General features: G+C 41.7%; 1 protein-coding gene across 2 annotated transcripts in view; it reads right to left on the bottom strand.

Moving 5' to 3' along the window:
• The window catches only part of CENPC (centromere protein C), a 219715-nt gene that overhangs the window by 172760 nt on the left and 26870 nt on the right, over window positions 1-20085 (bottom strand). Inside the window, exons 4-5 of one of the 2 annotated variants that reach the window (XM_033914837.1) lie at window positions 13280-13368; window positions 2450-2552 (exon numbers count right to left, since the gene is read on the bottom strand). In XM_033914837.1, the coding sequence (XP_033770728.1) occupies window positions 2450-2552; window positions 13280-13368 (192 nt within the window). Of the gene's footprint in view, window positions 1-2449; window positions 2553-13279; window positions 13369-20085 lie in introns of those variants that run through there. The other variant, XM_033914846.1, reaches the window with a different exon arrangement.

Raw genomic sequence — 20085 nt, 5'->3', positions numbered from 1 at the left:
TGGAAAGTATCCAGAACAGCTCCAATGAATTGTAGATTTTGAGAGGGTTGAAGTTGGGATTTGGGAAAGTTGATTTTGAATCCCAACTCTGTAAGAACCAGGTAGTCCATTGGGTCACTACAATAACCCCTTGAGATGTTGAATCTTTGATGAGCCAGTCATCCAGGTAGGGAAATACCTGAAGACCATGGTTTCTGAGAGCTGCGGCTACCACTACCAGGCACTTGGTGAACACTCTGGGAGATGAAGCCAGGCCAAAGGGCAGCACTCTGTATTGATAATGCAGATTCCCCACCCAAAATCTGAGATATTGTCGGGAGGCCGGATGAATGGGAATAGGAGTATAAGCCTTTTTGAGATCCAGAGAGTCATTCTGATCTAGGAGGGGATAAAGGGATGCCAGGGATAACATGCAAAATTTTTCTTTGACTAAAAATTTGTTGAGAGCCCTGAAATCCAGAATGGGTCGCAGATCGCCCGTCTTCTTCGGAACAAGGAAGTAACGGGAGTAAAACCCCTGTTCTGCTGTTTCAAGGGAACTGGTTCGATGGCATGGAGACGAAGCAGAGCTTGAGCTTCCTGAAGAAGAAGGGTGGTCTGGGATGGACTGGAAGGATACTCTCTTGGAGGAAGCTCTGGTGGAACCTGAGTGAAATGAAGAGAGTATCCTGCCCTGATGATTGACAGCACCCAGAGGTCAGATGTGATTGTCTCCCATCGGTGGTAAAAATGATGGAGACGACCTCCAATAGGGGAAAGATAGTTCAGAGAGAGAACGGTGGAGGTTATGCTCTGTTTTAAACAGTCAAAAAGGCTGTGTAGCCTTAGGTGCAGCAGAAGATTGAGATTTCTGTTGCTTCTGATTCTGCTGTTTCTTGGGAGGAGGGCGAGTGTAAGGAGCTGCTCTCAGAGCAAAACACCTCTGGAAAATAGGAGGAGGGCGTGCAGGCTTGGCAGGAATTGGCTTTGGCTTATGTCTGACAATAGAAGCAAAGGATTTTTCATGCTCAGACAATTTCTTGCTAGCTGCCTCAATAGATTCATCGAAGAGGTCATTGCCTGCACAAGGAATATTAGCCAAAGCAGTTCTGGAAATTAGGATCCATGTCAATGGTACGAAGTCAGGCAAGGTGGCGCATTGCTACAGAACAAGCAGCCGCCCTGGCAGACAACTCAAAGGCATCATAAGAAGACTGAAGAAGATGTAATCTGAATTGTGATAGAGAAGCTATAACTTCTTGAAATTCAAAGTGCTTTTGAGTATCCAAATAACTGAGAAATTTATGCAAAAGAACAGCCGAACAGAAGAAAGAAAATTATTTTTTTTAAGTAGAAATAAAAGAAAAACACAGCGATTCATGAAGAAAAAGAACACAAACCGCGGTGAGAGAAGGCACGAATTAACAAAGTTAAACGCAGAGAATCAAAGGCGGACTTCTCGGCTCCGCAGAAAACTGAGAACTGAGGAGACACGCCTTGTGCTTGGTGGGAAGGCACTTGCGCATGCGCGGTGCGGCTGACTAGAAGCTTCTAATTTCTACAAGCAAGTCTGCTTGCGAGGCTTCTGCATCGGGTCTCCGTCGATGACGTCACCCATATGTGAGAATAGGCTGCCTGCTTGTCCTGGGATAATAGATCTTACATCAAAGCACACACTGGAAGCTACAAAGTGCTACAGAAAATTATTCAAGACACTTGAATCAAAGCTCAGAAAGCACAGTTACTTACCGTAACAGGTGTTATCCAGGGACAGCAGGCAGCTATTCTCACATATGGGTGACATCATCCGACGGAGCCCCGATGCGGACGCCTCACAAGCAGATTTGCTTGAAGAAACTAGAAGTTTTGAGTCGCCCGCACCGCGCATGCGCAAGTGCCTTCCCACCCAGTGCACAGGGCGCGTCTCCACAGTTCAGATAGCTAGCAGAGAAGCCTCTTCACCCACCCCACCCCCTTTGCCCTCTCTAATCTCATGCTGGTGCTATGATGTATGAGAAAAGCAAAAAATGGAACCAGGTCCTGGTCTTTCAGGAGTTAAAATATCAGCGTTTATTGGTGTTGCAAAACAAATAAATCAATGTCATAAAATAATATCATAAAAATTTCTGGGGTGGGGTCCTAGTGTCTTGGTGTCACTGTGGAGGAAATAAGAGAATAGTCCTCCATGGTGGGTAGATACTAGGACATTTCCTCCTATCCCTTGATTTTCTAATTCCCTCAGAAGTCTTTCATGAGATACTTTTTCAAATGCCTTTTGATAATTCAAATACACAATATCAACTGATTCATCTTTATCTACATGTTCAAAGAAATGCAGAAGAGAGCTGAGGTAAGGATTTCCCTTGACTAAAACCATGCTTACGTATATGTTCTGTCATTTTGTTCTGTAGTACTACCAAAGCGATTTACATTTATTATTTGCAGATACTTTGAAAAATCAATAACCAACCTGGACTAGAACTTATTTTTGGTGATCCTGTAGATGACTGGATGAGAAGTACATCAGACTTAACTTGACTTACAGATTTAACAACTTCACTTGACACTAAGTTCTGAAAACAAAAACAAATTTGCCATATTACTTCAATTTCTTCAAATGAAGACATGTAACTTTGTTCTTATGTGAATATCATGTACCGTTCCAAATCAGGTGTATTGAAAGATTAAAGATTAGATGCACAAAACCAGTTGTTAAGACCATACAGGTCACTGATGGCCGATTCTGAAACATCGATCAATGTTCCAACAAGTTTACATGTAAATGGTTTGTGCGGAGGTTTGCCATAATTCCGTCTGATCGGTCACTGAGAGCAACTTTGACACATACGCAGAGCTGATTTGGGGATGCCCAAATAGCTGAACAGCAAGGGAAGCCCCAAAGCAGCCTTCTGCCACTCAGCTGTTGGGGCTTTTTTCTATTTTTTTTAAGGAACATATGTTGTGAATGTTACACGCACAATATCTGTCCCCATTAAAAAAAAAAATGTAAGCTGCACCTTCCTCCCTCCCTCATCGACGACCCCTGGTATAAAAATAGAGGCAGAAGGGATGCCCACTCCCTTCTGCTACTGCGAACTGCACCCACCGCACTTCAATAAAAATCGGCAGGAGAGATGCCCACTCCCTCCTGTCACCGTGAACCCACTACCACCAGGACACCTCCCACCGAAGAGACCCCTTCCCACCCCTTCCTAAAGAAATAAAATAAGATAAATCAGCAGGAGATATGCCCACTCCCTCCTGACACCAGATGCATAGGGAAGGGACTAAAGCCCTGATTGGCTCAGATGCCTAAGGCTCCCAGGATGCACCGGGAAGGCCCAACATTTTGCCTGTGAGCAGGAGAGACTGGGCATCCCTCCTGCCATCTACTTCTTGAACAGGTACAGGGTGGCTTGGGATGTGTGGAGGGTTTGGGGGTTTTTTGTTTTATTTTATTTATAACCCTCTTTTCTCAAAGTGGCTCACAAATATAAACATACATACATAAAAAATACATAAAATACATATAAAACAATCACACAAATAAGTGACCAGCGCTTACACCTAAACAGCAATCTTAATACCCATAATTCATATGACAAAATAAATGCCTCTTCAATAACTTCTTAAACCCAGCAAGATTACATTGCTTTCTGATGTATAAAGGTAGGAGATTCCATTCCTAGGGTCCCCTACAAGAGAACATAGTCACACGTGAGGAGTTCAATCTCAGGTCTCTTATAGATGGCACAGACAAATCACCATGCTGAACAGAACACAATTTTGACAAGGGGACTAAAGCATGAATAATACCCACCAAACTTGCAGGAGCCAACCCATTCAAACACAGGTATACCATCACAAGCAACCTGAAATGTATTTGATCTTCTAATTTCAGCCAGTATAGCTTCACATAGTATTCAATAACATGCTCAGTCCTATCCAAACGAAAAAGGATTCTAACCACTGAATTCTGTGCAACCTGTAATGCACTCAACAGGGTTCCTGTCAAACCCAAGAGCATAAGATTACAATAGTCCAAACAAGACAGGACCATAGACTTCAAAGTGACCATAAGCATACCAGGAGACAAATATGGCCAAATTCTATTGAAAAGACATAATCTGAAGAAAATCTTCTTTATCACATCCTGGACATGATTTGGTTTGAAGGAAGGTTTTGAGGGGAAGTGCTCCATGGTATGTGGAACAAGGGCGCTTCTCAGCCAGTGAGGAGTAGTGGCTCGTGGCCAGCAGGGGGTGATGGTTATGGGACGGTAATGAAATGGATGTCAGAACATGATAAGTGCAGTAGTTTTGTGGAGTTTTTCTACAAAAGTGCCTGTTTTTCGTATGATTCTGGGTAATTCTAGTTAGATACAAACATCTGTGTCAGTTAGGGCCACGCCCAAATAGAAGCGTACGAAAAACTGGTGAATAAAAATCTAAATATGTAACTAAAGCCAGAAAAACACACTACAGATTAAAATAAGGGAAAGAATGGTGTTTTTTATGTATTTTGCTGTTGGGTCAGATCAGAAAGGAAATCAAAGGAATCCATTTTGGGTTCTTGGAATCCATTTTGTGAGTCCAGGTCTTTGTTCTCAGCATCGTGGTGTTAATTAATACCACATGTGCTGTAGACTGGCTAGGAAGATAACGTGTCCCAAACTAAGATATAACAGGGATTAAATATAGTTTTGAATGTATGTATGGCTTGCTTGGGCCCAAGCAAGTGCTGGAGTGTGTGTATGACTGTGTATTTTGAACAAAAGCATAGGTTTTGAAAAAACATATATATATCTTTGCAACCTAAAGAAATCCTAAAGCAACATCTGGGAGTAATTAAGTCAGAGATTCCTGCTCTTTTTGTGTGAGACTGTCAGCTTAGGAGGAGAGGGGGAGACCTGCCCCTCCTCCTCCTCCAGACTAAGGTTTCTGTGTAAGGCTATGTAATGTGAACCTGTCAATTTAGGAAGAGTTGAGAACTTTTCAGCACCCTGTTAATAATTGTAGATTCTCTTGAATATGTTATAATGTTAATTCAGAAATCAAAAGTAATTTTCTAAAACTGTCTAACTTGGAAACGTGGAGGAATTTTGCTTTGTCTAAACTTTTAAGACCACCCATATTACTTTATTGGTTGTCAACCTGATGATGTCATAATGAGCCAACAGTATATAATAGAAAATCTGGAGCTAGTGAGACGAGATCGTTATGAGAAGACCAGCATTTGGCAACTATAACGATCTCCATTAGCGCAACTGTTAAGCAATTATGCTTGATTCTTTTGATCTCATAATGGAAAAATAGAAACAATAATTCAATAAATCTTAATTAATTTTTGAAAACCTTGCGCTGGTGTCATTTTGCATGTGTTATTATTTACAAACCTAAGCTTTCAAGAGGCGTCGATGTCCCTTGCTCACCAGCCAGCACAAACCTGGCATGAATCAAGGGTAAAACATTCTGAGGAGTTCATATCTAATCGATTTTAATCAAATTGAGGTGTTTTAGAGGCAAATAGAGGTTTTTAAAAATGGATGGTAAAATCCAAGATGGCTGCCGCAGCAGTTCTTTGGCGCAATAAAACAGCCCAGAGCAGCCAAATAAAAGCACAAAAAAATATGGGAAATTGTTTTTTTTGTGGTGGGAACCTACATTCAAGTATAAGCGACTGCACCAGAATTCTAAATGATGAAACATCTAAATATGCCCTAATGAATCAAAGCTGTTTCTTGTGTCAAGACACATTACAATGCCACAGATGTCTTTCTGAACATATGCCGGGGAAGATTAAACATGACACGATAAAGAATCAGATAAATGTGTACAGATGAATAGCAAAACAGAGTGCCTATAGCAAATACCTACCAATAGTCAAAGTTGAGTAGCTGCCTAATATTTAGAACAGTGGGCTAAGAACCAGGTTCGTCCAATTTAAATCCCACTGCAACTCTTTGTGACCTTGGACAAGTCATTTATCCCTTCACTGCCTCAGGTAAAAACTTAAGAAAGAAAAATGCCTACAGTACCTGAATGGTACTCTCCTTGACATAACAATGAAAAGGCACGAGTCAAATCCTTATCCACCAAGTTTGGTTAGACACACTTTTAAGAGATTTGAATAAGTTGTGCTGCTTGAGGCAATTAATAGAAGGTAGTTAATAACAAACTTTGACACTCTAAAAGCTCCTTTTACAAAGGCGCGGTAGCGGTTTAACGCACGTAATACCGCCGGCCGCGCTAGTCACTACCGCTTCCTCTTGAGCAAGCGGTAGTTTTTAGGCCAGCGCGGGGGTTAGTGGATGATGAAAAGTCACGCACGTTAAACCTGCTAGCGTGGCTTCGTAAAAGGAGCCCTAATAATAATAATAATTTTATTTCTTATATACCGCTGTACCAGAAGTTCAAAGCGGTTTACAACTGAGATACATACAGTCAGTGATTGAGATACAGGGTAAACATTCAATCTGAAATACAATAACAGTTGGAAGAATACATACATACAAGTAGAAATACTGTACTCTGTACAAAGAGTCTATCTGTTTAATCAAAAAGCAAAAAGACCTTCTGAATTACTACACAGGCATACTCATTGCCAAAAAAAGGACTAATTTCCAAATTAAGAGTTACTTAATATACCCTTAACAGATAAACCTAAACACATATTCACATGGGAGGAAGATGCAAGTGAAATTTTGGATGTGTGGCTGCATGCATTTGAAACTATAGTTAAAATGCCTCTCTATGTCAATGTGAAGAATTAGTTATCTATTGTATAAAAGCTGCCCATATTAAAATTGCTTCTGCATGGAAGAGGGATTCCTCTCTCACTGATTTTTTTTTCCAGACTTGTAGAACTTATACTTGCACTAACCTGACAGTTTTAAAACTAAAGAAACAAAGTTATTTGAAAGCCTCATATGTTTTAGTGCCTGAATAAATTCATATAAACTGTTCTGAGATTCCCTGGAAGAACGGTATAGAAAATTGAATGAATAAATAAATAAAGGCTAGACCAATAGGGCTTCACTCCATTATTACTGCCTATCTCCTCCTGGTTGGTTTTTGGTCTATTTAAAAACATAAGAACTGTCAGACAGCTTTACAAGCCTAGCTGTCAGCATTTTCTGTTGGCCTAACCCAGTGTATCGAAAACTGTGTGCCGCCTGAGATTTCAGGTGTGCCACAAGACAGAGCGGAGGAGGAGGAGGCATAGAAACTGGCTGACTGCCTATAGGATGTGCCTCTCATGGCAAGAGGCACATCGTGTAGGCAGTCAACCAGCGCCTCTCCTCTCTGTATGTCTTCCTTTTCGGCACTTCCCTCTGGCAGCTCAGGGCCTGTCTGGAGGGCCTGGGACATCAACATGATGACATCACACATGTACATGATGTCATGCCATCGACGTCTGCACACTTCCGGATGCCTTGAGCCGTGGCCACCACATTTAGTGTGCCACGGCTTGACAAGGATTGCAAGACAATGGCCTAACCAATGTCAGCAAAGGCCTTTGGGAGATTATATTAAACAGATCTGATCTTGGGCACGTCAGTGCAGATAGACCTTAAAAACTGCTGCACAGAATCCACATACTTGAAGTATCCAGCCAGACTGGATTGTTTATCAAGAAGGTATGCTACTTGAACGGGACAAAGGGTTAAATTCACGAACCTGCCCGATCGGGGCCCAATCCGGGCAGGTCCGATGAATTCTCCAAACAACAATATGCAGATGGGGCGATTGGAGGACCGCCCCCATCTGCCTGCCCAGATCGCTCTATAGCGATCCCAACGCATGCGCAGACCATCTGTAGATGGTCTGCGCATGCGCTGGACTTCCAGGCCCGGCAGAGATTTTTTTTTTTTTTACTTTTGGAGCCCGTGGTTTTAACCCACTTAAGCCCGTGGGTTAAAACCACGAGCTTGCACTGCAGGGAAGGGTGGGAGAGTCAGGGCAGGCAGGTGATCCAGGGCAGCGGGAGAGTCAGGGTATGGATTTTGAGAGGCTAATTACTGGAACCACACGCCATTGTGCAGTCACAATGCTTCAAGGAGATCCTTTGAATTCATCTAATGTTACAGGTTAAAAAAGGAATCTATTAAAATTCAGATACAACTTTTCTGCATGGCATTAGTTTCGAAGATGCAACAGTACTGAGATAAAACTGGAGACAAACCATAACTGACAGGATTAAACTCTGCCAAGGATTTTAGGTTGGGTTTTTTAGTTACAGTAGTGTTGGGGCAGCAGGAGATCAGGGCTGACAGGGCCGAAAGCAGGGCATGCAGAGAGCAGGGCCTCAAAAGAGAAGGAGAGTCGGAAAGATGTTTTCGACTGGTCTCCAGCAGTCGCTTCTTGCATTGATTGGCCAGCACAAAATTTCTTTGGTGAACCGCGTCCCTGTCTACTTTGCATGCGTTCCCTTCATTGCATGCATGGATTGGAAGCGGATCGCAGGAGAGGTAAGTAAATCAGGCCGGAGGGAAATTTGGTTGTAAAGGGGTCGCAAACCGATCAGTACACGATCGGTTTGCTTTGTGAATCTAGCCCAAAGAAGCTAGACAGACTAATTCCATCTAGCATAACTGTAAGCGTCACACCTTCCTTATCAATTAAACTTACTATGATTTCAGTTTCCAGATTATGAACAGAAAGATACTGGGAAATACATACTTAACGGCAACAATAGATGCTATTTTTAGAATAAGACTCCAACCTACAAAAAGCCTTATCTCTCTGGACCCTTGTTTACACGTCCCAGCCTCCCACCCCCAAGCCCCCCTCCCCGTCTCTCTGAACTCTTGCTTATCTTCCTCTCTGCCCTCACAGCACCTACTCAGAAAATACTGTCTTTTCTCTCATTCACAAAAGGATAGAAGCAGCTTCTAAATCTATCTGTATACTCTGTACTTGTAAAAGCCTATTTCTATAATAGAATATTTTTCTGTACTTTAGTACCAAGCATGTTTTTATGTGTCTTTCTACTAAGCATTGCGTGTCTGTTATATTAAGCCTGCTAGTTCTACACAATATATTTTATGCAATCACTTTTGGCTATCATTGATTTCACTTCCCACTGAACCTCCTCTGAGGACACTGGACCCAGGACCTCTGGTGCATTGTAGGGCCACAACCTTACATTTTGGGAACTCATCTAGTTGTATGCCCATAACCTTACATTTTGAAGGCTCGGCTGCCTCACCTCCTTGAAAATCCTTACACTGCCATACTAGGACAGACCAAATGTGTATCACAGCCTAGTATCCTGTTTCCAACAATGGCCAATCTAAGTCACAAGTACCTGACAAGATGCCAGAGATTTTATACTGCTTATCCAAGAAATAAGCAGTATTTTCCCCTAGTCTATCTTAATAATGGCTTATGGACTTTTCTTGTAGGAAATTATCCAACCCCCCTTGTTTTTCTTTTTTTAAACCCTGCTAAGCTAACTACTTTTACAACATTTTCTGGCAATGAATTCCAAGAAGTTAAAGTTACAGTACACTTTAGCACAGTCTGTATCGTGTTCCGTTGATGACATCACTCACATGTGAGAATATGCTGCCTGCTTGACCTGGGATAAATATTTATTTATCCACAGGCTACCTATTTTTGAGTAACTTTTGAAAAAGCTTAAATAATAGCATTTTCCTGCCAGAAGATGGTTGTAACTGAAAGCAGTGTAATGCAGGTGGTGGTAGGAGGGAGGCCAGGACAAGGCCTGACCCCAACTACATAATATTTGTTTTGGACTTTATTTTGCATATCAAATAGTGCTGAGATATAGAACAATTTCCTGAATATTTTTGGATTACTTATGCAGAAATTTGCTTAAACTTTGCTTGACCCTTTTATGAACCCTATGATAGCAGGAGCAAAGGTTGAGGATGGGCCTTTGGATTATACAGCCAGACAAGGTTACAAAGGTAAAGTAAAACTCTTATTTAGCACAAAGACAGAGGCCTGTTACTTCATAGGCCCAGAAAATGAGGAATAAAGTCTCTTGAGATTTAAAGGCATCTTTTACAGAGGCCTGTGCCTGGCAGGTCCAAAGACATAGTATATACAGTTTCTTTGCAAGATTGCACAAATGCTGGTCCCCAGGCTTCACAAACAGGATTCTCTCAACTATGCAAGTTAAAGTTTGGGCAACTTGAGTCAGGTTCTGGAATTTACACATAAGTAGTGAAGACAAATGCTGAAGGGCAGCTCTTCCCTGGGCCTCCATAACCCAAATCTGGTCCTGCTTTTATACTTTCTGCAGCTACACTCCTGGCTCCATCCCTCCCATGTTACTTCCTCTTTGGGTGGGACCTTGGAGCTTAATATGGTTCCGATTGACGGAATATTGATAGGAAGGGAAGGAGCAATCTGTAGACTCCCTTACATATGTCCATAGAAGGAAGAGAGGCCAGACTGGGCTGGGCCTAGGCCCTCTAGGTCAGTGTTTTTCAACCGCTGTTCCGCGGCACACTAGTGTGCCGCGAGATGTTGCCTGGTGTGCCGTACGGTCAGGGCCGCCATCAGGGCAGTACCACCAGTCTAGGGAGAGGGGCGGTCCGCCCCACGTGGACAGGAGAGAGCTGGACGGGGGACCCGCGGAGTTCAATACATCTCGAGCCGCGAGGCTCGTCTTCTGTTCCTGCCTGCCCTGCAACTAACATATAGCCGATCGCAAGCGTTCCCCGATGTCAGCGCTGACGTCGGAGAGAGGGCTTAAGCAAAGCCTGCCCTCCGACGTCAGCGCTGACGTCGGAGAATACTTCCGTTCGGCTATTTGTGTGTGGCAGGGCAGACAGGAAGCAGAAGACAAGCCTCGCGGCTTGAGCTTCGTTTTGCTGAGAAAGTTGCAAATATGGGCTGGTAGGCAAACACGGAACACAAAAGGGGGGAGGGAGTGCGTTTTGGACACAAGGCATGAACTTGGGAGAGAGGAAGGGAGGGAAAGAGATGCTGAGGTGGGGGAGGGAATGGGTTTTTGGACACAGAAGGCATAGACTTGGGAGAGAGGAAGGGAGGGAAAGAGATGCTGAGGTGGGGGAGGGAATGCGTTTTTGGACACAGAAGAAATGGACTTGGGAGAGAGGAAGGGAGGGAGAGAGGAAGGGAGGGAAAGAGATGCTGAGGTGGGGGAGGGAATGCGTTTTTGGACACAGAAGAAATGGACTTGGGAGAGAGGAAGGGAGGGAAAGAGATGCTGAGGTGGGGGAGGGAATGAGTGTTTGGACACAGAAGGCATGGACTTTGGAGAGAGGAAGGGAGGGAAAGAGATGGTTGTGTACACGGGGAATAGAAGAAAGGAGAATTTTTGGTCATAGGGAGGGAGTGAGGTACAGATAGTGGCATACCACGGTGGGGGGGGGCCGGTCTGCCCCACCCCGGGTTTACGTCCCAAGGGGGTGCACAGCTGGCCACCCTCCAGTGTTGTCCCTAGGCCGGCAAACTGCGGCTCTTTAGCCACTTGAGTGCCACCGCCGCCAACGGTGTTGTTGGCGGTGGCAGCATTATAAAATACTTTCTTTGTGTTTATTTGATTCCTATTCAAGAGAATTACTTTATATATAGTCAATATAGGCACAGAGTTACATTTTTTAACATTTTCTAATGGTGGTGTGCCTCGTGATTTTTTTCATGAAACAAGTGTGCCTTTGCCCAAAAAAGGTTGAAAAACACTGCTCTAGGTAATCTTGAAACGAAGAACAAAACAGAAACTGCAGTGATGATGTACAGGACATCAAGTCTTTAATAAACAATCGTAAAAAGTGAACATAGAACAGTTTGTTTCCAAAACGACTGATAAGACCAGACCCGACATGGCCCGTGTTTCGAAGACACACTCCTTGCTCAGGGGTCCTAGCAAGTATCAGAACTAGAGAACCTGATGGATAACAACTGATAAAAAACAGGAAATAGCAGTGGATAGCAGTTAGTACACATACACGATGCATCCACTGCTGTTTAATGTTGTTAATCAGTTGTTGAAACATGGACCATGTCAGGTATGGTCTTATCAGTCCTTTTGGAAACAAACTCTTCTATGTTCATTTTTATTGATCGTTTATTAAAGACTTGATGTCCTGTACATCATCACCACAGTTTCTGTTTTTGTTCTTTGTTTTGATATTTTACTGCAGTTCTGCTGGATTTTTTTGTTTGTTCTGTCCTCTAGGTAATTTTGCTAGAGACCAACTCATAAAGGGTTAACTGAAGGTAATCTTATAAAGGCAAGGACATGACTGTTTGGAGGACAGAGACCTCAATCATATTCTCTCTTGGCCATCTCTTTTTCAAGCTGAGAAGCCATAGCCTCTTAAGCATTTCTTCATATGAGAGGTGTTCCATCCCCTTTTATCATTTTGGTCGCTCTTCTTTGAACCTTTTCTAATACTGCTGTATCTTTTTTGATTCTTGGTGACCAAAACTTAACACCATGCTCAAGGTGAAGTTGCACAATGGAGCAATACAGAGGTATTATAATATTCTTGGTCTTATTTTCTATCCCTTTCCTAACAATTCCTGGTATTCTGTTTATTTTTTTGGCCACCACCACATATTGAGCAGAAGATTTAAGCGTACTGTCTACAATAACACCTAGATCTTGTTCTTGGGTTCTGATTCCTAATGTGACCCATTCGGATTATTCTTCCCAATGTGCACTATTTTGCATTTATCCCCATTAAATAAGGGATGTCTTGCCCTAGATCACATTTTTACAAAGATGAAAGGGCTCTGTATTCTCTGGACAGTAAGAACTGGCATCTTTAAACCTGAGCTATGGGAATAAACTGTTCTCTTTTACAATATACAGAAGTAGCATAGCAATAATATGCAGAGAGCAGGTTATAACCCACTGTATTGGGTAAGCTACATGGAGTAACAATGATTAAGAGAAAGCCAGATGTTTTAAAATAAAAAGCCACCAAATCTAGATTAGAAAGAAAACCCCCCTGAGAAAACATATCTATAGAGGGAGAGATCCAAAAAGGATCCAAAAAGGCTTGAAATGGTCTATCTGTGGAGATGGTGAAGGCCAAGGCTTACAAATTTCTAGAAATGTTTGCAGATTAACATGAAGACAGAGATAGGAAAAGTACTCAAATTTCAGCTTACACATGGAGCTGAAAATGGACGAGCTTTCATAGGATTTGTTTTTTTTGTGGTGGGGAGGGAAAGGAGATAATCAGTACAAGTCTTGTCTCCTTTTTTTAAATCTTCTTCAAACTGTCATTGTGAAATGAACGTATTCATGAACTGTTGCTGTTCTCACTAAACATATTAGTTTTCATTCTCACCTGTTTACTACCACTCATTGATTTACTCGTGTTAGGAGTTGAACTATGTAGTGGTGCAGGAGAATCCAGATCAATATCACACTGAGTATCTATAAATAAAGAAAACAATTAATGGGCGTTTGCTTCCTTTCATTAAAAGATTCTATAACACAAAATAGTAAAATATATGATATAAAAATTGTTTCCCAAAACATCTATTCCCCAGTTCTATGTTCTAAAGACCTAACAAAAAAATTCTGATAAGACAGTTTAACACAGTAAATACATTGGCTAGGCTGGCCCTAGTCTTTAACAGGAAATACCTTGTTTTTATTGGGAAAATGACTGCACTTCCACCCCTGTGGACTGACAGATGAACCCCAGAACGGGCGGAGGTGAGAAGACGCAAGTCACCGCAAGCCTCCTAAGGGTGCCCAATAGCCCACACTCAACCCCTGCTTAACAGTAGATGAGACAACTTCAGGAACGGCCCCGAATTCCACAGAAAACTAAACAGGCTGGCTAACAGGTACCCACTGGGATTGGCCTGTCAGCTACAGACATAAGTCTGTGTATTCTCAAAGCAGGCAAAGCAAAAGAATCCCAAAGATATAAGGACTAAAAACACTGAATAAAATGTGGAGAGCAGAACAAACACTCCTGCAGGCACGCTTGCAGAACAGATAAACTGTAGGTGGAGCTAAGGAGCTCAGTGAAGTACAGAGGAGGTACAAAGAAAAATCTGAACTGGATTCCATCTGCAGATGGTACACAGCCAGGGGGACACTACCCACTTGTCTAGAATGTCTCACCTATTGCACTGGAATATCGTTCGGGATGTATTTAGACTTTAGAAAAGCCTTTGATATGGTTCCACATAGGCAACTAATAAATAAACTTTGGGTACGGGCCCAAAGTGACTAACTGGGTTAGGAACTGATTGAATGAAAAGTGACAGAGGGCAAGTGGCAAATGAAGCTCACTTTCAGAAAAAGGATGTTATAATGTGCTGCAAAGTTTGGCTCTTGGGTCAGTTCTTTTTAGCATTTTCCAGTGATATTGCTTTAGAGCTGTCTGGTAAGCTTTTGCCTGTTTGCAGATTATATCAAATCTGAAATAGGGTAGAAAACACCTCTGATGGTTTTGGCTAAGATTTAATACAAAAAAAATTCAGATCAAGCATATTAGTTGCAAAATTTAAAAAACAAACAAAGTAGAAAACTGGTTTAGGGGGTGAAGTACTTTTGTGCATGAACGAGGAGCAGGACTTGGAGTCTGTTTAAAGGATGGCTACTAAAATGGTCAGAGATAATCATCATAAAGTGCAAGGGGATGGACTAAAAGATCTCAAAATGCATACTTTGGAAGAAAGGAGAGAGTATTTCTCTTTGTCACAAACGCACAGGAGGTGACTCTTTCAACAGAAAGGAAGCTCTGCAATGAGGGAACATAGGATGAAGGTGAAACGGGATAGACTCGGAAGTAACCTGAGGAAATACTTCAAGGAAAGGGTGGTGAATTTGAGGGGAGAGCCTCCAGGTGCTGGAGACAAAACTATCTGAATTCAAGAAACCTTGGGACAAGTACAGCGGAAAAAATTTCTTCCATTAAAGCCTGGGTTCTTCCATTAGGGACGACATTCTATTTACGTCATCCCTGTAAATGTATTGTTTATTATTCTTCTCAAAAGTATGTATTTTTTTGAACCTTCCCATTTATCTACTTTTCTATCACTATCGCAACTGGAGAAGGAAAAAGAAAAAAGCTAAATTGCCCTATAATAGAATTTCATAATGAGGGGTATGATTTCAACTAGATTTTAACCTGATCAGCCTTATATTCTTCTTTTTTTTTTTTTTTAAAGTTTTTTTATTGATTTTTTCATTTAACAACAAGTGTCATAAATTTTTATACAATTATCTTAACAATACACTTGATATTTCTATAATGTATTTTATACATAACATTTCTTATCTTATTTTTCTTATGATTTTATATATCATATAACTGTAATTATTTTTCTTATAAATTCATATAACATATATATTGTAATGATTTTATCAATTATTTTTAAATTTTTTAAACCTTTTTCTCCTCCCTTTATTATATTGTTTTCATGTAAGAATATCATCTATTAATAATATTTTATTTATATTTATAATAAAGAGAATAAATCCCCCTCCCACATCCCTCCCTCCCTTCCTTCTTTAACTATTTTCTTACTATGGGAAAATGAAATTCAATTATTGCAATATTTTGTTAATGGTCCCCAAATCTTTTTGAATTTATCTATATATCCTTTTTGTGTTGCAAATGTACATTCCATTTTATATATATGGCAAACTGAGTTCCACCAAAAATTATAGTTCAATCTGTCATAATTTTTCCAATTATGTGTAATTTGCTGTACTGCTACTCCAGTCATTATAAATAAAAGTTTGTTGTTATTTGATGAAATTTGACTTCGAGCTCTCATTGCAGTACCAAATAGAATTGTATCGTATGTCAAGGCTACAGGATTTTCTAACATCCTATTGATTTGGGGCCAAATTGATTTCCAAAATGTTAATATGAATGGACAATAGAATAAAAGATGATCTAATGTCCCTGCTTCAAGATGACAATGCCAGCATCTATTAGACTTAGAGCTATCAATTCTATGTAAACGTGTAGGGGTCCATAAAGCTCTATGTAAAATAAAAAACCAAGTTTGTCTCATAGATGCTGACAGTGTACATCTTATCCTCCAAGACCAAAGTCGTGGCCATTGAGATGCATTAATCTGATGCTTAATCTCAATGCTCCAAATATCTCTAAGACCATTTTTTTTCTTTTTATATATAAATCCAGATATTAATTTGTACCACATTGCGGCCTGGTGTCCCATGGAATCTATCTGAAAACATAAGAATTCCATACTATGATAGTTATTAAGATTTTTCCATTCAGAGAACCCTGTCTGAATGGCCTGCTTCAATTGCATCCATCTAAAATATTGTGATTTATTTAAACCGAATTTATTTTGCAATTGTGAAAACTCAAGCAGTTTACCTTTATTTATTACATCTTCTAAAATACGAATTCCAGCTATCATCCAATGTTTCCAGATAATTTTACAACCGCCAACTTTGATCTTTGGATTGAGCCATATTGTTTGAGTTGTTGATTTAGTTATTGGAATAGGAGTTAGATTACTTATATATCTTATAGTTTTCCATGTATCCATAAATATTTTATGATCCTTATATAACCTTGGCATTTGAATACTGATAACATGACTTAGACGTAAAGGAAACATTAGTCTCCATTCTAACCAGAACCAATCTGGTATATGTTCAATGGGCTCTGGGAGGATCCAATACATACCATGACGCATAATATAGGCTTAATGATACCTATAAAAATTTGGAAAATTTACCCCTCCCTCCTCAATTGGTCTTTGTAAAGATACTAGAGCAATTCTGGGGTTTTTTCCAAGCCAAATAAATTTTGTTAATATTTTATCTAATTTTTTGTAAAAAGACCCTTGGAAAAAAATTGGTATCATACCCATTTGGTAACAAACTACTGGTAATATCATCATTTTTACAGTATGTATTCTCCCCCACCAAGATATGCACAAAGGATTCCATTGTTCACACATTTCTGACACTTTTTGTAATAAATTTTTTTCATTGATTTTCATAGTTTCTTCTATAGTTTTTTTAATCCAAATTCCTAAGTATTTTAGTCCTTCCTCTTTCCAAATGAAAGAAAATGAGTCAAATAAACTTTTTGTACAATGTACGTTGAGTGGAAGTATTTCTGATTTATTCCAGTTTATTTTATATCCTGAAAATTTTCCAAATCTTTCAATCAGTTCAAGTAAATTTGGAATGGTTGTTTCCGGATTTCTCAAATAAAGTAATATGTCATCTGCATATGCTGATAATTTATATTCTCTATCTGAATGTGGAATACCCTGTATCTCCTTTACCTGTTCTATAGCTAATAACAAGGGTTCTAAAACGATATATTCTTCTGTATATTTTTCTTCTTTTATTCCGCTAGTTTAATTCTTGGATCTCATTATTGGGGACTAGAGCTGGATTAAGCACTATTATTTCTTTTGTTTTCCATGTATTAATTTGTGCTTATATGTGCTTTCTGTACAAGTTTATACTTGATATTGTTAAATATAAAAATGATAAATAATTTTTTTTTTTTAAAGTGTCACATAGTCTTCTCCACACACATTTGGAAAGCACTATTGTATCGATCAATCCACCTCTGAGGACATGGCATTAAGTCAGTTTGTACTCAAGAACCTCTGCCTGCCAACGGCCCAAAGGACATTCCAGCCATCCAGGACAACACCTTGAGCTAGTGACTTACCAGAAAGTGTCCCTGCATTAGAGAATGACACGGTGGCTGTTACCTGTGGCTAGAAGAAAAAAAAGTCACTGCCCTGGGTACGGAGACAAGGCCATTAACCGCCCCGTGAAGCGATGAATGGCCTCGTCTCCGCAGTTAAGGGAGGGAAACCGCGCGGTCACCAATTGGGCATCTCCCTCCCTTCCTTTCTTCCTTCCCCTCACCTTACCGTGGTGATTTTCTGGGTTTTTTAGTTTCCCTGCTGTCCAAGTCGGCTTTCATCAAGTTGCATATGGCTGCCCAAACTTCTCCTTTGACACAACCAGAAACAGGAAGTTGTGTCAGAGGAGAAGTTTTGGCAGCCACATGCAACTTGATGAAAGCCGACTCCGGCAGCTGGGAGACAAAAAAAAAAAGAAAGAAAATCACCTTGGTAAGGTGAGGGGAAGGTAGGGAGGGAGATGCCCGCACGGCGGCGATCAGGAGGAAGGGAGGGGGATGCTGGACCGCACGCACTGAAGGGAAATGGGCAAGGGAAGTGGAGAGTAGGGGGGAAGACGCTGAAGGGAAATGGGCAAGAGAAATAGAGAGTGGGGGGGGAAGACGCTGAAGGGAAATGGGCAAGAGAAGTAGAGAGTGGGGGAGAAGACGCTGAAGGGAAATGGGCAAGAGAAGTGGAGAGTGGGGGCTGGAAGATGCTGAAGGGAAATGGCCAAGAGTGGGGGGAAGATGTTGAAGGGAAATGGGCAAGAGAAGTGGAGAGTGGGAAAAGACGCTGAAGGGAATTGGGCAAGAGATAAATGTCAGACTATGGTGGGAGCGGAGGGAAGAAGATGGGTGCCAGACCAATGGGGAGGGGAGGAGGGAGAGATGGAAAGGAGAGGCACAGGAACAGAGCATACGGAAGAGACAGAGAGAAGGCTGACAGTGGATGGAAGGAACTGAATGAGGAGCAGATAAGAAAAGCAGAAACCAGACAACAAAGGTAGAAAAAAAAATTATATTTATTTTCTTTTTTTTTTTTTTCTGTTTTAGGATAAAGTAGTATATTAGTTGTGTTGATAAACATTTATAAACAAAGCCCTGCCAGCTGAAGATCATTCTCTAGTTCGGCAGCCAGAACTTTGATTTATAAAATGACAATTGTACGGAGTATTGTTTCTTTTTATCTATAATAATAAAATGCTAAGTGCGCATGCGCACTCTATCTCGTGCTTCCCCGATCCCTGATCTGTCGGGCTGTGGCGGTAGGAGTGTGCTTGCGCACCAGACAAGCCTCCCTGCTCTCCACCTCGCGTTGCTGCAGAAACGGCCCCACACTCACGGCTCGGCTTCAGGCTACTTAATCCCTTGCCACCCCCCCTTCCCTTCCCGCAATCCAACCGGTTCACTTAGTCCCTTCCCGCCCTCCCCTTCCCTTCCCACGATCTTACCGGCTCACTTAGTCCCTTCCCGCCCCCCCCCCCCCCTTCCCTTCCCGTGGTCCCAACTCCAGCAGCCTGCAGCACTCTACACACGCTGCTTCGGGGCCTTCTACTGCCCTGATTTACTCTGGCACGTCCCTGATGACATCATCAGAGACGCGGCAGAGCACATCAGGGCAGTAGAAGGCCCCGAAGCAGCGTGTGTAGAGTGCTGCAGACGCTGCTGGAGTCGCAGGTTTGTTGGGACAGCGGGAAGGGAAGGGGGGGTAGGGGAAACGCTGCTGCTGCACAGGGAAGTAGTGTGGGGGGAGGGAAATGGAGGGGGAGGGAATGCTGCTGTGGCTGCTGCACAGGGAAGTGGTGGGAGAGAAATGCTGGTGCATAGGAGGCAGGGAGAGAGACAGACAAACAGATAGAAAGAAAGAAAGACAGACAGTGGGAGGAAGGGAAAGAAAAGAAGAAAGACATAGGGGCAGGGAGAGACACAGAAAGACAGACAGTCAAAGGGGGCCAGGGAGAGAGACAGACAGAAAGAAAGACAGCGGGAGGGAGAGAGAGACAGAAATAAAGAAAGAAAGACAGACATATATTCTAGCACCCGTTAATGCAACGGGCTAAAATACTAGTACTTTAATATAATAAGTTCAGTATAAAACTATGAGAGGCTTGTGTGGATGAGATCAGATGGTTTGCGGGACTGGATGGAGACCGAGCTCATGGGGACGAGACAGGGCGGAAACAAGGAAAAACTTTTCCCTGTATCATTCTTTACCCTGCATCTCCCCTGCTTGTCTCCTGAGAAAGCAAAAATGCATACCCGTAAAGGGGGAGGAAAGAATCCACAGACAGCAAGGGAATGCAGCCAAACCTATCTGCCCGCAAACCCTAATTCTCTCTCATCTTGCTGTAAGCTTGAAACAAACTGAGTAGGTGGGGAAGGGATTGGGAAAGGGACTGGGACTTGTATACTGCCTTTTTGTAGTTTTACAACCACACTCAAAAATAATTTTACATACTGGTACTTCAAACATTTTCCCTATCTGTCCTGGT

Source organism: Geotrypetes seraphini, chromosome 1, assembly GCF_902459505.1.
Source record: "Geotrypetes seraphini chromosome 1, aGeoSer1.1, whole genome shotgun sequence".
NCBI lineage: Eukaryota > Metazoa > Chordata > Amphibia > Gymnophiona > Dermophiidae > Geotrypetes > Geotrypetes seraphini.
This window is presented reverse-complemented; position numbering and strand designations above follow the sequence as displayed.